This window comes from Mastacembelus armatus, chromosome 1, assembly GCF_900324485.2.
Source record: "Mastacembelus armatus chromosome 1, fMasArm1.2, whole genome shotgun sequence".
NCBI classification, from domain to species: Eukaryota; Metazoa; Chordata; class Actinopteri; order Synbranchiformes; family Mastacembelidae; genus Mastacembelus; species Mastacembelus armatus.
This window is the reverse complement of record NC_046633.1, coordinates 4,677,389-4,691,149: the sequence shown is the minus strand read 5'-3', so window position 1 is coordinate 4,691,149 and position 13,761 is coordinate 4,677,389. Positions and strand designations below refer to the sequence as shown.

Sequence of the window (13,761 nt, the reverse complement as noted above, 5' to 3'; positions counted from 1 at the left end):
GAAGCCATGAATAATAGTAGACTCTACCACTTACAATGAAAATTACTATTAAAGGAGATATAACAACAGAATGTAAATACAGTACCTTGAATAGATTTTGCTCATCTATTACTAGTTTAAAAAATGGGTTTGATTCGAGAATCATAAAAACAGCCACAACCAGTCCAACTCAACATCTCAGCTGTAAGACAGCAATGATTTGAATTCACAGGTTTCTCAGTTTATAGGTGTTATGTAGTGTATGTATAACTTATACATTTGTCTGTCTGCTTCTAGGTGGTCCAGCTCCTTCTCAGCAGTAACATGTGTGCAGCCATGTTGGAACCAAAACCCTCCGACCCCAACGGAGTGTCACCTCTGCATCTTGCTGCCAAGAATGGACACATTGAAGTCATACGGTCTGAAACATTAGTCCTTTCAGCCTCTGTCACTGTGTCACTGTGTGTCTGTTTGCATACCAAACCAGTGCTCTGTTTGTCTACCTGACCACCTGGCCTAGTCTAACCTTTACACCAAGGTGAGAGTAAATGGTCTAAAAATTTGTTGCTGAACTAAAGAGCATATAGGTCCACATCGCTTTTGTTTGGTTAAGTGTTTATACAGGCACACCTTTATTTACTTGTGTTCATGTAGAGTGTTTGGAGTTCTTCACTGTTTTTTCAATGGATTTGTATTAACTGTTTTTACTTTACCTTGGTTTTTCATTTCCATTATTAATGATGCCATATAAACAAAGGTTAGTATTGTTGTTATTTTGTACTGTAGGTTGCTGATTCAGGCTGGTATAGATATCAACAGACAGTCTGAGTCTGGCACAGCACTACATCAGGCTGCCCTCTGTGGGAAAACAGAGGTAGTACGCCTGCTGCTGGATGTAAGTCTCTCTGTCCCTGTCTGTCTAATGTGTTTACATAAGAAATGTTGTTAAAGCTGCCCCCGTCTCCTCAGCTGAGCATGTTTACACCTCAGTGTTTGTCATTTGTCCCACTGAGCAGTGTGATGAATCTGGTGGTTTATGTTAACTTGTTACATAAAACTGTATCTGACTGGCTGGCACCTTACCTGGCAAGGTACCTGGCAAAACAAGCACCTTCAGATAAACTGGATCCTGCTCTTGAACAGGAATTGCTTTTAGTTTTCTCTCCTATTATGCTGTATTTTATTTCTTATCTTATTGATGAGGCAGCACACAGTAATTGTTACCAGCAGGCAGCCAGACTGACATTTAATGCACAGTTTATCCCTATTAGGAACTCAGTGTGACACAGTTCCACATTGCAGCCTAAATAATGTTTCTCCTCCACTTTGATCCAGAGTGGTATCAGTGCAGGAGTGAGAAACACTCTGAGTCAAACAGCCCTGGACATCGTTAACCAGTTCACCACCACACAGGCCAGCCAAGAGATCAAACAGCTGCTGAGAGGTGAGCACACACAACACACACTTACTCACAATTGTTCACTCTCCTCTCTAGCAGCGGGGAATACCATTTTTTTCCCCAAATTTGTATTTCTTAAACACTTTTTAAACAAAGTGTGAGTCTATCTGGATGATTGATTGCACGTCGAGTTTAACACAATAACACACTGATTGTGGATGCAGAGAAGCAAATAGTGAATGCACCAAGAGTATTGTTTATAAAATATAATCTAACCTGAGACGCATCTACTTGTTTTGTTTTGGTTTGGTTTTCTTCTATTGTGATTTGTAGATGCTTCAGCTGCAATGCAGGTGCGAGCACTGAAGGATTACTGCAACAACTATGACCTAACCAGCCTCAACATCAAAGCTGGAGACATTATCACGGTACAGAGATCTAATGATAGTCCCAAAGTAGAAGAAGCGCCTTAACCCTCTCAAAGTGCTGCACTGATTGTGTACTGAACCACATCTGTCCAGGATGTGTGTTTATTGTATTCTGCTGTATATAGATATATATATATATATATATACTGTATGAACCTTTGTACAACAATCTGTTTGTAAGTCTATCACTAAGTTTGTTTGAGAAGTCCTTAGCAAACCTTTTCTGTAAATTGGTTGAAAGAAAGGCTGGAAAACAAATGTCCAGTGGCCTGTGTTAGTAATTGTGACATTCTTTCTGCTGTGTTATTGTCAGGTGCATTATTTTTAAAGGCAGAATAACATTATTAACAACAGCTTTAACAAAGTCACATCCACACTACAGCGTCCCTGTGGTGACTCTTATGGTCACATCACCTGGCTAGATTCAGACTGATGCTCCTCAGTTTGTAAATCACTAGTTTGTTTGTTTGTTTACTACTTTATTAATCCCACACGGGGCAATTGCATAGGGGATAGGCAGCACATCCCAAATTTGAAAGTAGTTGTCTCGCTTGTACAACCCAATTTTTGTTTTGGATGTGGAAACTGGTTGATATATAATCTTTGTAAACTGTGGCCATGTGTGTTGCCAGGTTTTGGAGCAGCACTCCGATGGCCGTTGGAAGGGTTGTATTCACGACAATCGCACAGGAAATGACCGTGTGGGCTACTTCCCCTCCAACATGGTGGAAGTCATCAAGAGGGCAGGTGACCACCCACATCTCAGCTGTGTGTGTATGGGTGGGAGGATGTGTGAGTGTGCTTTTGCATATCTGTGAGTTCAGCAGCTGTTCTGTAGTATAGCTGATCATTAGTTGTAGCTAGCTGCAGCATCATTAGCCTCTTTAGGCAGCCCAACCATTCTCAACCTGTCCATCATCTCCATTGACCAGTGTCCTTTACTGCCTGTTGACCCTCCTCCCTCCCTCTGTTTTTCTGCTCCTTCTGCCACCCTCCTTCATTATTAAACTCTGTAACCAACCTACTTTGCTAGACTGTGATGCTTTTGTTTATGTTGTTTGTTTGTTTACTTTGTTGCTATAGTGATATTATATTTTAATTTATAGAGATATATTCCCTGTGGATATATGGATGTATTCTTTTCACATATTTTGATTTTAATCAGTTATCCTTCTGTATATTTTCAGATGTGATTAGATTTGTTTTGCTTCAACTTGACTGATCAGTTGTTGTGTTGTTGTTTTGCACGTCCCTCCTCCTGGCTCGTGTCCAGGTCACTCCCCCTCCCAGCAGTGCCACACCTTCCTGCTTCGCAGGCCAAATCCCTGCCCCATTGCCTCGGTCAACGGACACTCACACCCCCCCTCCAAAGTCCTCCCCCTGCACCTGCCTCCCCCTCCTCCCCCTCACCCCAACACACAGTCCCTACCTCGGTTCTCCTCCTTTGGGTACGTTCCTCTTCCCATCTCTCCTCCTTCTCTGTCTACTCCTCCTCTGTCCACTCCTCCTCCTCTCTCCACTTCTCAGGAGCAGCAGAGTCAGACAGGTACATACTGTAGTGTCACTTTAAATCACAGATAAGAATCCTTTCCACGTAGTTTGAGAAGATAAATATTTTATGTATGTGCTTGTCCAGCCCTTCACTGCAGCTACATATATGCATACATGTATATATGTACACACAGGATCACTTCACCCAAATGACAAAAAAGATTTTCCCGCTTTCTTTTAGTGGTTTCCAACTATACCGATCGATTTGTTAATTAGCAACAAATTTCACACCAATCGTTTCTACTAAAGGTAAAAGATAAGGCAATGAATTATAAATAAAACTGACCAGATTCTTTTTCTGACAAGCAGTATCACTAAAGAAAGTACATCTTTTTGTTTGAGTGAACTGACCCTTTAGCTTAATTCAAATTAAAGGTGCATATTAGAAGGAATTTACCATTTATTTGCCATAACCTATAAGTTAATTTGAAATATGTAGTATGTTGTATTTAAAGTGAAGTCATGGTGTTTTGAACAGTGCTTGTATGCATACGACTACTTGCCTAAGGGTCTGTGGTGTTTTATGAGCCTCAAAAGTATTAGCACTTAGAAGAAGGGCAACCACTATGATTAACAATGAAAGTGTAGGAGTGAATGTATTTTTGTAAGAGTGTTTGATTGTATCCACATTTTCATAAGAGCTCTTGTAGCTGTTGATTAGTTAGTGCATTTTTGGTTATAAGAACTTTCTTCAAAACGAGACAGAAATAGTGACTGTACCAAATGTGTGTGTGCATGTGGCAGGCTCGCGGACTGCGGAGCTGAGCCCCCAAGGCTCTCCAACTTTGGGACAGCAGAGCAGCACCAGTGAGGATATCTGGGTATTACGTAAACCGCTGGCAGGTAGCTGTGTGTTTTTTGGCCAGGTATTGTATGATGTGTAAAACCTGTATGATCTGTATGATCCTGTAGCCTGCATTGTGTGTGTGTTTGCATGTGGAGGTGGCGAGCGCAGTGGCAGTGTGGGCAGTCTCGGCAGTGTTCGGTCATCAAGCAGCTTGCAAGGCTCTGGAAACACTCATGTTCTGACCACCCCCGCACCCAGTCCACACCCTGCACCCACAACAGGCGTCAACACACACGGCCTTAATGCTCCAGGCCTGCATGCACAAGCTGAAGGGGTAAAGGTAAGAGACTTGTCACATTTACATTTTTGTGCATGTGTTTGCACCTGTTTACTGGATCTTTACAACTGTGACATTTCTGGGAAACAGTAAAGCATTTTCAGGAAACAACACAACTCTAGTTACCAAATTAACCACAATTTTGTTTCCTGTTCAGTTTGTTCTTCCGTTGGAGAGATCAAGTGTATCACTTGTTTTCACCAGTAGACCCTTTACATTGATATGATTTGTTTCTGGTTTGTCCTTTACATCAGCAACACAGTAAAATTAAGCCTACAAATACCAAAATCAGGCTTTTCTGTCTGGACTAACTTTACAGCTACATGGTGCTCTATTTAACAAACAAACTATTTCTACACTCTTCTTTCATGTGTGTTGAATTGGTATTTGAGCATTTTATTGTCTGGGTGTAATGTCTTCCACAGTCTGGTGTACTTTCATTTTTTTGTGTGATATTCTGCAGACTGCAGATCTAAATACAGCAACTAGTCTATTGTCGCTAATACCTTGACAATACTGAATTATAAAAATTGGATATTGTTGCCATACTATGCTGGAGAGTCATTATCTATTTTAAGAAGAATTTTTCTTGGATTTCTGCTGCACAAATATTGGCAAACTGCAAGAAATGCTGCCTGTTTTATGTGTACTCAGCTAAGTCACGAGGCTCCTCTGGGATTTGAGTGATTATGCTTGAGTAAATGTTTTATTTTGTGAGCGTGTGTGCACATGTCTGTTTCTATGAGCGTATTTATGGGTGTTTTTTGTGCTTTAGCTCCTGGCCACTGTGCTATCCCAGTCAGTAAAAGCAAAGGAGCATCTCTTGGAGCAGTCACAGTCTGTTGAGCAGTCAGCGAGTAAGCACACAAACTCTAACCCAAACACAACATAGACACAATATCTTCAGGTTTCATTTATGTCACTGGTCATTCACGTTAAAGGGCTTTTTTCCTGATGTTTTCTGCTAATCAATGAAAATGGCAGTGACACTACAGATTCTATGTTTGTCTTTTCTTGCTAATGAAAAATTAAACGGGTGAGTTGTAGATTAAAAAAAATTCTGTAGTAACATCAATTAATGAAAGCAGATCAAGGTGGTGTTCACTTATATTGTCAGTGCCGCAGGGCTTGTTTGGATCACTGCTTTTATGAATCATTTTTTCTTCTTTTCACTTTTAGTCAACGGGCCCCTCTAGAGACCTCCTGTCTCTTCATATCACACACAAACAGTGTTTCCACGCTCGTCCTTGTGTAATAGTAATTTCAGTTGTGCTTTATTTATGAAAGCTGCTCTAAAATACAGGGCACAGGGATAAAGCTTTTTGGTTCTCAGGAATTCATGATTTACAATTTAGTTCCAATAATGAAGGTATTGTTAACCTGAGCAACAACAGTAAACTTAGATGAGGAAACAATCCACAAAAATTCAAACGCATCCATAAACTGTTTAATGTATTTATATGCATATACAGTGGATAGAGATATAAGTGCTCTAGGTGTAATTAACAAAATAGAAAATTTAGAAATAAGAAATCTCCATTTAAAGTTAACAATTTATTTTACTTCTTATTCTCTCTTTTTTCTGTCCCTTGTCTCACTTTTTTCTGTTTCACCCAAGGCTCCTCCAGTTGCACAGTTCATGAACAGCGGTCGTTTGAGCGCAAGGCAGAGGAGGATGATGGGAAAGTGAGTTTCCGGATGGCAGTAGGGTTACTCTGTGGCCTCCTTTTATTTTATTACTATTATTATTATTATTATTTTGTTGCTTCTGTTTCTTCTCAACCAGCGATCTGGTTTGAGAGACAGACATCTACATGGGTGGGGTTCAGGCAGTGGGCACAGTGAGGTGTCTGCCCAGGTGACTGTGTTGCATCTGAACAGATGACACCCTAAGGATGGGCTTGCGAGTGTGTCACCATGGAGACAGGCAGAGTGACAGACACATCGAGGAGTCAGTTGCTGTCGTGCCTTCTGTCCCTTCACCCACCCCCTCCTTCCTCACACCACACTGAGACACCCGACACCCACAGGCTGCCGCTCTGCTCTAGAACCTGCTAGCACCACCCTGGGTTCTAGAATCAATCAGACACCATGTTCTAGAATCGAGTGTATACTGGTTGCCAGGCGACAGCAGCGTTGTTGGCTTCACTTTTGAATAGTGACAGGAAGTGGTGAGGCATCGTTTATCGATGTTTTAACTCTGTGGTGTGTCCTCACTGGTGAATCTCATCCAGGACTGTATGCCACAAATTCCCTAATTTGTCCGTTAAAGAGTTAGTTAACCCAAATTACAAAAACATAATTTTCTACTTAGCCCTGATTGTAGAGATTGATGACAAATCAAAGGAAAAAGCTGAATGCTGGGTCCACCTGTGTCCTTGGAAATTAATACAATGTTTTGAGTGATCCCCTTATACATTTGTACCCTGAGGGAAGTGGTATCTTCTAGGAAGACAAAGCCTCTACCCATAGGCCATTAAGGATCATTACAGATTTGATAAGTATGAAAATTGGAGTATTAAAGCTGTCCTGGAGGCACATGGTGGCCCAACACCTTACTGGTCTTTCCTTTAGTTTGTTGCCTAGGCATCTAACAATACCAGTAGTTTCAGTTTCATTTGCAGAGGTTATGAGATTTCTACTTCTTAAATGCCTCCACCTAAAACATTGTTAATGGAAATTCATTTGTGGTGCTTGAATCAGTGACAAAACTGAAAAACGTCTTCTACAAACCTTTAGATAGTCCACCGTCCATGTTCTGAACATTTTTCATTATTTTCCCCACCTTCTTTAAGACAGCTGCTCACAGCAAAGTCTGTCAAATCGGGAACATTTTTGCAGTGTTTTATTGCTATAAACACTATGAATGAAATTCTATTTACCTCTATTGTATCAAGGTAGGGGTAAAAGTCATAACTGCAGAGATCTCAAGCCTTTTCCAAATAAATCTATATGGCTAGTTAACATATTTGTATAAATGTCCCATGTTTCATTTTCATTTAGTTTTTTATTTGATCTCCGGTGTATGTTTGGCTATTTATTCAGACCCTTACAAATAACAATTACTATTATTTAGGAATATTTTGCATTCTAGAAAGATCCACTGATGTTATACATTATAGTATATTTTAGTAACAGCGTTCTAGAAAGACCTATGTTGTTGAGCATGAATGTAGAGAGTGTCTTTCTGTGAATTTGTGCTGACTTCATGCACATAGGTATTATCCTTTAAGCTACAGACAAGCTCTTTGGTTCTGTTAGTCTTGCTTTCATGTGTTCCCTAGGAGGTTCCCATTCTTTCCTGGTACATGCTTGTGTACTAGATTGTGTTGTCGAGCAGGGCAATGTTTTGGGTTTACAGTGCTAGTTTCTGTGCTGCTTTTAGAACTGTTTTCTTGAGTCTGTACTCACATGTGCTCTAGAACAAACCTGTGGACTCTTATTGAAGCAAGCAATAGTGTTCTGTGTTCTAGAAGCAGGCAAAGGTGTTTGGTGTTCTATAAACAGGCAGTAGTGGCCTGTGTTCTATTAGCAGGCAGTGGTGTTCTGTGTTCTAGAAGCAGGCAGTAGTGGCCTGTGTTCTAGAAGCAGGCAGTAGTGTTCTGTGTTTTGTGTTCTAGAAACACACAGTATTGTTCTGTGTTCTAGAAACAGGCAGCAGTGTTCTGTGTTCTAGAAGCACGCAGTAGTGTTCTGTGTTCTAGAAGCAGGCAGTAGTGTTCTGTATTCTAGAAGCACGCAGTAGTGTTCTGTGTTCTAGAAGCAGGCAGTAGTGTTCTGTGTTCTAGAAGCACGCAGTAGTGTTCTGTATTCTAGAAGCAGGCAGTAGTGTTCTGTGTTCTAGAAGCAGGCAGTAGTGTTCTGTGTTCTAGAAGAAGGCAGTAGTGTTCTGTGTTCTGTGTTCTAGAAGCAGGCAGTAGTGTTCTGTGTTCTAGAAGCAGGCAGTAGTGTTCTGTGTTCTAGAAGCACGCAGTAGTGTTCTGTGTTCTAGAAGCACGCAGTAGTGTTCTGTGTTCTAGAAGCACGCAGTAGTAGTGTTCTGTTTTCTAGAAGCACGCAGTAGTGTTCTGTGTTCTAGAAGCAGGCAGTAGTGTTCTGTGTTCTAGAAGAAGGCAGTAGTGTTCTGTGTTCTAGAAGCACGCAGTAGTAGTGTTCTGTTTTCTAGAAGCATGCAGTAGTGTTCTGTGTTCTAGAAGCAGGCAGTAGTGTTCTGTGTTCTAGAAGAAGGCAGTAGTGTTCTGTGTTCTAGAAGAAGGCAGTAGTGTTCTGTGTTCTAGAAGCACGCAGTAGTGTTCTGTATTCTAGAAGCAGGCAGTAGTGTTCTGTGTTCTAGAAGAAGGCAGTAGTGTTCTGTGTTCTAGAAGCAGGCAGTAGTGTTCTGTGTTCTAGAAGCAGGCAGTAGTGTTCTGTGTTCTAGAAGAAGGCAGTAGTGTTCTGTGTTCTAGAAGCAGGCAGTAGTGTTCTGTGTTCTAGAAGCAGGCAGTAGTGTTCTGTGTTCTAGAAGCACGCAGTAGTGTTCTGTATTCTAGAAGCAGGCAGTAGTGTTCTGTGTTCTAGAAGCAGGCAGTAGTGTTCTGTGTTCTGTGTTCTAGAAGCAGGCAGTAGTGGCGTGGCTGGGTGAGTTTCAGCTGCAGTTCTACACCACCCACTTCCTCACCGCGGGATATGATCTAGACACCATTAGCTGCATGACCTCTGAGGTAAGGTCATGACCCCTGACCCCCTCACGCCCTGCCCCTTGTCTGTCAAGGCTCAGCACAGCACAGCTCTCAAATCAGCTCCCCACTGACCTGGATGATGTCATCATGACCCTCCTGTCTCTGTCACCTGACCCCCCCGGTGTGAGTCCTGAGCATCAACCAGTCACTTCTCATACTCCATGTGCTTCATTTGTGTTCCAGTCTGTGCTGTAAACGCTTCTGTGTTTGTGTATTGATTGCCACTGTGTGTGTATGTGCGTGTGTGTGTGTGTACTGCAGCAGGCACAGTGATATGATGTTAACCCCCTAAGGGCAGGGGACACTCATCAGACATTACCCAAAGCCAAATACTCCTGAAGGCATATCACACGCAGCTCATGCACAAATGTCAAACGCGTGCATAAAGGTGTATATATACAGAAGAAATAATGCACCTACAGTGGTTGTGATAAATGTGACTTTGGATTGAAGGACCTGACAGCGATTGGAGTCATGAAGCCTGGGCACCGAAAGAAGTTAGCATCAGAGATCAGCAAGCTGCCCTCCACGGACTGGTTACCAGACCACAAGCCTGTAAGGTTCTTGTACTATTTTGTACTAATCTAGGAAAAGGAACAATGTTGAGTTTTGTGCATTCACATGGAGCTCCTTGAGTCATTTAGGATCACAGTTTGTAATCTAAACACAGGCTTTTCCATGGTGCCCATGTATTGATGTCTTTGTGTGTGTTTTTTAGGCCAATCTGGCGGACTGGCTGTCTCACCTGGGACTTAGTCAGTACTATCAGGTTCTGGTGCAGAATGGATATGAAAACATTGACTTCATCTCTGACATCAGCCTTGAAGATTTGCAAGAGATTGGCATCACTAAGCTGGGTAAGACGCAGCTACATTTATTTTGATGGGAAATAAGATTATATAACAAAGCAAGAAGAGCTTTAGTTAAACTGTGAAAGAGTTGGCAGCTCTCACGTCCTGCTTGTTACATTTTGTGCAACACATACATAAAGTAAATGTCTTTTAAGTTTTGTTATTGTATTTGGAATATTTGGACCAGTTCAGTGTCTGTGGTGATAATAATTGTCATAAACCACAGAATATTCATTTTGTTTTACAGAACAAACCTTCATAGTTCAAAACAAAACAAACAATGTAAACCTTTACAATTAAATAGAAATAAAGAGTTTCTATGAACATAAACTAGTTATTTTCAGATTTTAAAGATCCCATCAGGAACTCTCAGGTGAGGTAATTGCTGAAAAAATATTTGGCGCTATGAAGTTTTTTTTTGCATCATGCCGAATGATCTTGTTTAGTCGTGGCCGAGTAGGCATCCTAACTATTGCTCCTTTCTTCTTCACCACACGTCTGTCTCCCCTCAGGCCATCAGAAGAAGCTGATGCTGGGAGTGAAGAGACTGAAGCAGCTGCAGAGAGGTGAAAGTGGGTCTGTGCCCCCCCACAGCCCGTCTCCACCTCCATCCAGCCCAGGGAGTAGTACTGGATCAGAACCCCGCAGGGAGGCAAGGAAGCAGAGAGACAGTGTGCCCAGCCCGCTGGCAAAACCTCGGCCAGGTCTGGCACATTCACAGACCCCTCCACACACACCGACACAAACCCCACCACAAACACCCCCACATGCCCGCAACCAACAGGCCTCGCCCAGGGCTCGGCTGCGCCCCTCCACCCAGATGATGGCAGTAGATTCATCAGTACCTTTGCTCCGGCTGCCCAATGAGGAGGAAGAGAGACGGAGAACTCACAGTCTCATTGGCTCAGAGTCAGACTCTAAATATGCCACCGTGTGCCGCAGCAGTTCCACACATACCACCGCCCCTAATGACGTCACTGTTAACCGCAGCCAATCATCTGTCACCCTTCGTCCCCGTCGGAAAGGTCGGCCCCCTACGCCACCAAAGCGGTCCTGTTCTTCCATTACTGGGGGTGATGGGGAGGGAGAGGGACAGGGGGAAGGACTACTAGGGCTGCCAACCTATCGAGAGCGGCGAGCCAGTGACTGTGGCACCCTGGGCTCAGCTTTAAGAGCTCAGGAATCAGCAGGCCTGGAGAGATCAGAGGGAGCTTCTGGGAGTGTTCGCAGCCTTGCCGCCATGCTGGAAACATCCATTGCAGGTGGAGCCAAAACACTCCCAAGGAATTTAGGAAGCAACACCAACTACCTGCAGGTGGAGGTGTGTCTTTTGTAGTTTCATGTGAAATTATATTAAATATGTTAAATTTGTTAGGAGCATGTGTGTAACAATCATGTGATCTCCAGGGGAGTCCACCCATGCTTCGTCGCCAGGTAGGTGCAGGTGGCCTCGGATCAGAAGATGATGATGTCCTAAGTCGGCGCAGGACCATCAGTGGACCAGAAGGCCTCCCTGGTGATCAGACTGACCTGTTACCTCGGCAACCAGCCCAGCAGCGTCCAGAGCCCCGGCCTCGCTCCACTGTGGTCTCCTCATCATCGGAAATCACAGACGGCACGGCAACACTCCGAAGAAAGTCACGTCCTCCGACATCAGACTCTCAAGCGCCTGCATCCGTGGCTACAACTGTTGTTACCATGACAACTGGCTCTGACACCATACGCAGGAGGCCACGCACATCCGAGCATACAGAAAGTGTCGTTCAAAGCAATAACCAATCAGACTCTCGCAGTAGTCAAAAAGATAGTGGCCGGAAAAATGGAGGAGAGCCGCAGCAGAATGGCGGCGTGGTCCTGAGGCGTAGGCCAGTGTCTGACGTCTCTGATAGGACAGACACCAACACAGACAGCTGTGAGTGGATGGAGGCCAGGAAGTCTCTGAAGCCTCCGGTCTCACCAAAACCATCCACAGTCACACTGAGGAAGACACAAGCTGACCCCCCAACACCAACCCGTAGGGTCCCCATACCTGGGCCTGATAACAGTTTTTCCTCCATTGGTCCACAGAGTCCTGGTGAGATACACATACACAAAAAAGTGAAGATTTGGTATTTAAACTGCTGGTTGTCTCCACTAAGGTATTTGTCATTCTTCAGTAATCATATTAGGTTCCTTTTTTATGTCTCTTCTCTTTAATCAGGTTTTGAAGTAGTCGTTTGTAATGAGAACTTCTTGAATGATTACTTTGTCCAGTGTTACATGAGAAAACTGACAGTGTTCATTCTGACTTTCTCTGACCAGAACCGAAGCGTGTCCCTCCTCCTGTATCCCCAAAACCACGAGGACCTCCAACAGCACCTAAACCAGGCAAAGCAATAGTAGCTTCAGCTACCATGAGCCCGAGCCTTGCTGCTACCAGCCCAGCTGCAGTCAGCCCCACCCCAGCTCCCAGACCCTCCTCACCTCTCTGTACCGCTCCTCTTCCAGCTCCTGACACCCCTTCTGCTCCCTCCCTCTCTCCAGGACTCCCTCTTACATCCCCCTCTCCAGCCCAGAGTCCCTCCACTCCCTCATCACATCCGGTCAAACCTCCGCGCTCCTCCATTGCTGGTCTCTCCATTGACCTGCTCGGAGGACGAGAGGTGGAGGAGGAAGAGGAGAGGAGGCGAGAGGAAGAGGAGAGGAGGAGAGAGCGAGAGCACAAGAGGCACAAAGAACAGGAGGAGGAGAGGAGGAGAGCAGAGGAAGAGAATCTGAGGGAGCTGGAGAAGAAGCCCTCGAAGAACGAAGGAGCGAGGGAAGAGGTGGAGAGCCAAGTGGAGGAAGTGGAGCAGGAGGCAGAGGTGCAGCATCGTTTGGAAGAGACCAGTGCCTCCTTAGCTGCAGCTCTGCAGGCTGTAGAGCACAAAATCAAAGAGGAAGATGCACAAAATGAGTGAGTATTTATAGAGTTAATCACATATTCCATTTATATCCAAGAAATCTCTTGGGGCTACTTGTTGACAATGAGAAGATCAGAGCTCAAATTAGCATTTGCTTACATGAGGTAGAGCTACAAAGTGAGAGGACTTATTTCTAGTATCCATTGTTATGGAGGTAAGAGTCCTGTTTGAGTCAATCAGTATCACTGTGTGTGTGTTAAAACCAGAGCTGGAGTCAGGATGTGGTTAGCCTAATTTAACATACTGACTCATAGTGGGGAGAAAACAGGTAGTCTGTCTCCAGTTAAAAAATACCTCAACTGACACCTGTGAAGCTCACTAATTTAACTCTTGTTTTTTTTTAATCTGTGCATCTGCTTGCACATGTGCATATTTGCACTGATTCTACATACAGACTTTTATTCTATCAGTTGCTTTACAGTGCTTATATTTGTTCATTTTCTACATGCATTTATACTTTCGGTTTTCCTAAATCATTTTTCCATCATCTGTTTGCATCAGCTGCACTACATTGACCTACACCTACTTTCTGTGTATGTAACAAAAGCTATGGGAAAAATAACTTTTGGTTTGAGGCCAACTACAGATGAGTTTAGTGACTTGTGACTGTGCTCACCAACTATTTTTCTATCCTCAGAAAGACAGTGAATAAATATATCAGTCAATAAATATAAGCTCCTTAGAAACAATAAATGAGTACAGAAACAAGCGTACAGAAACATTCAGCAGTGATGCAGTGATAAAATATTTGCCATTATTCTGATTTGTG

General features: G+C 43.4%; 1 protein-coding gene across 2 annotated transcripts in view; it reads left to right on the top strand.

The window, feature by feature from the left end:
• Nucleotides 1-13,761, top strand: part of LOC113128398 (caskin-1-like) — a 30,732-nt gene that overhangs the window by 13,914 nt on the left and 3,057 nt on the right. Inside the window, exons 6-20 of one of the 2 annotated variants that reach the window (XM_026303699.1) lie at nucleotides 277-398; nucleotides 766-874; nucleotides 1,315-1,423; nucleotides 1,712-1,806; nucleotides 2,439-2,553; nucleotides 4,102-4,200; nucleotides 4,300-4,484; nucleotides 5,257-5,338; nucleotides 6,100-6,167; nucleotides 9,074-9,181; nucleotides 9,653-9,754; nucleotides 9,918-10,056; nucleotides 10,563-11,371; nucleotides 11,458-12,124; nucleotides 12,352-12,985. In XM_026303699.1, coding sequence (XP_026159484.1) covers nucleotides 277-398; nucleotides 766-874; nucleotides 1,315-1,423; nucleotides 1,712-1,806; nucleotides 2,439-2,553; nucleotides 4,102-4,200; nucleotides 4,300-4,484; nucleotides 5,257-5,338; nucleotides 6,100-6,167; nucleotides 9,074-9,181; nucleotides 9,653-9,754; nucleotides 9,918-10,056; nucleotides 10,563-11,371; nucleotides 11,458-12,124; nucleotides 12,352-12,985 — 3,443 coding nt within the window. The remainder of the gene's footprint in view (nucleotides 1-276; nucleotides 399-765; nucleotides 875-1,314; nucleotides 1,424-1,711; nucleotides 1,807-2,438; nucleotides 2,554-4,101; nucleotides 4,201-4,299; nucleotides 4,485-5,256; nucleotides 5,339-6,099; nucleotides 6,168-9,073; nucleotides 9,182-9,652; nucleotides 9,755-9,917; nucleotides 10,057-10,562; nucleotides 11,372-11,457; nucleotides 12,125-12,351; nucleotides 12,986-13,761) is intronic. The other variant, XM_026303700.1, reaches the window with a different exon arrangement.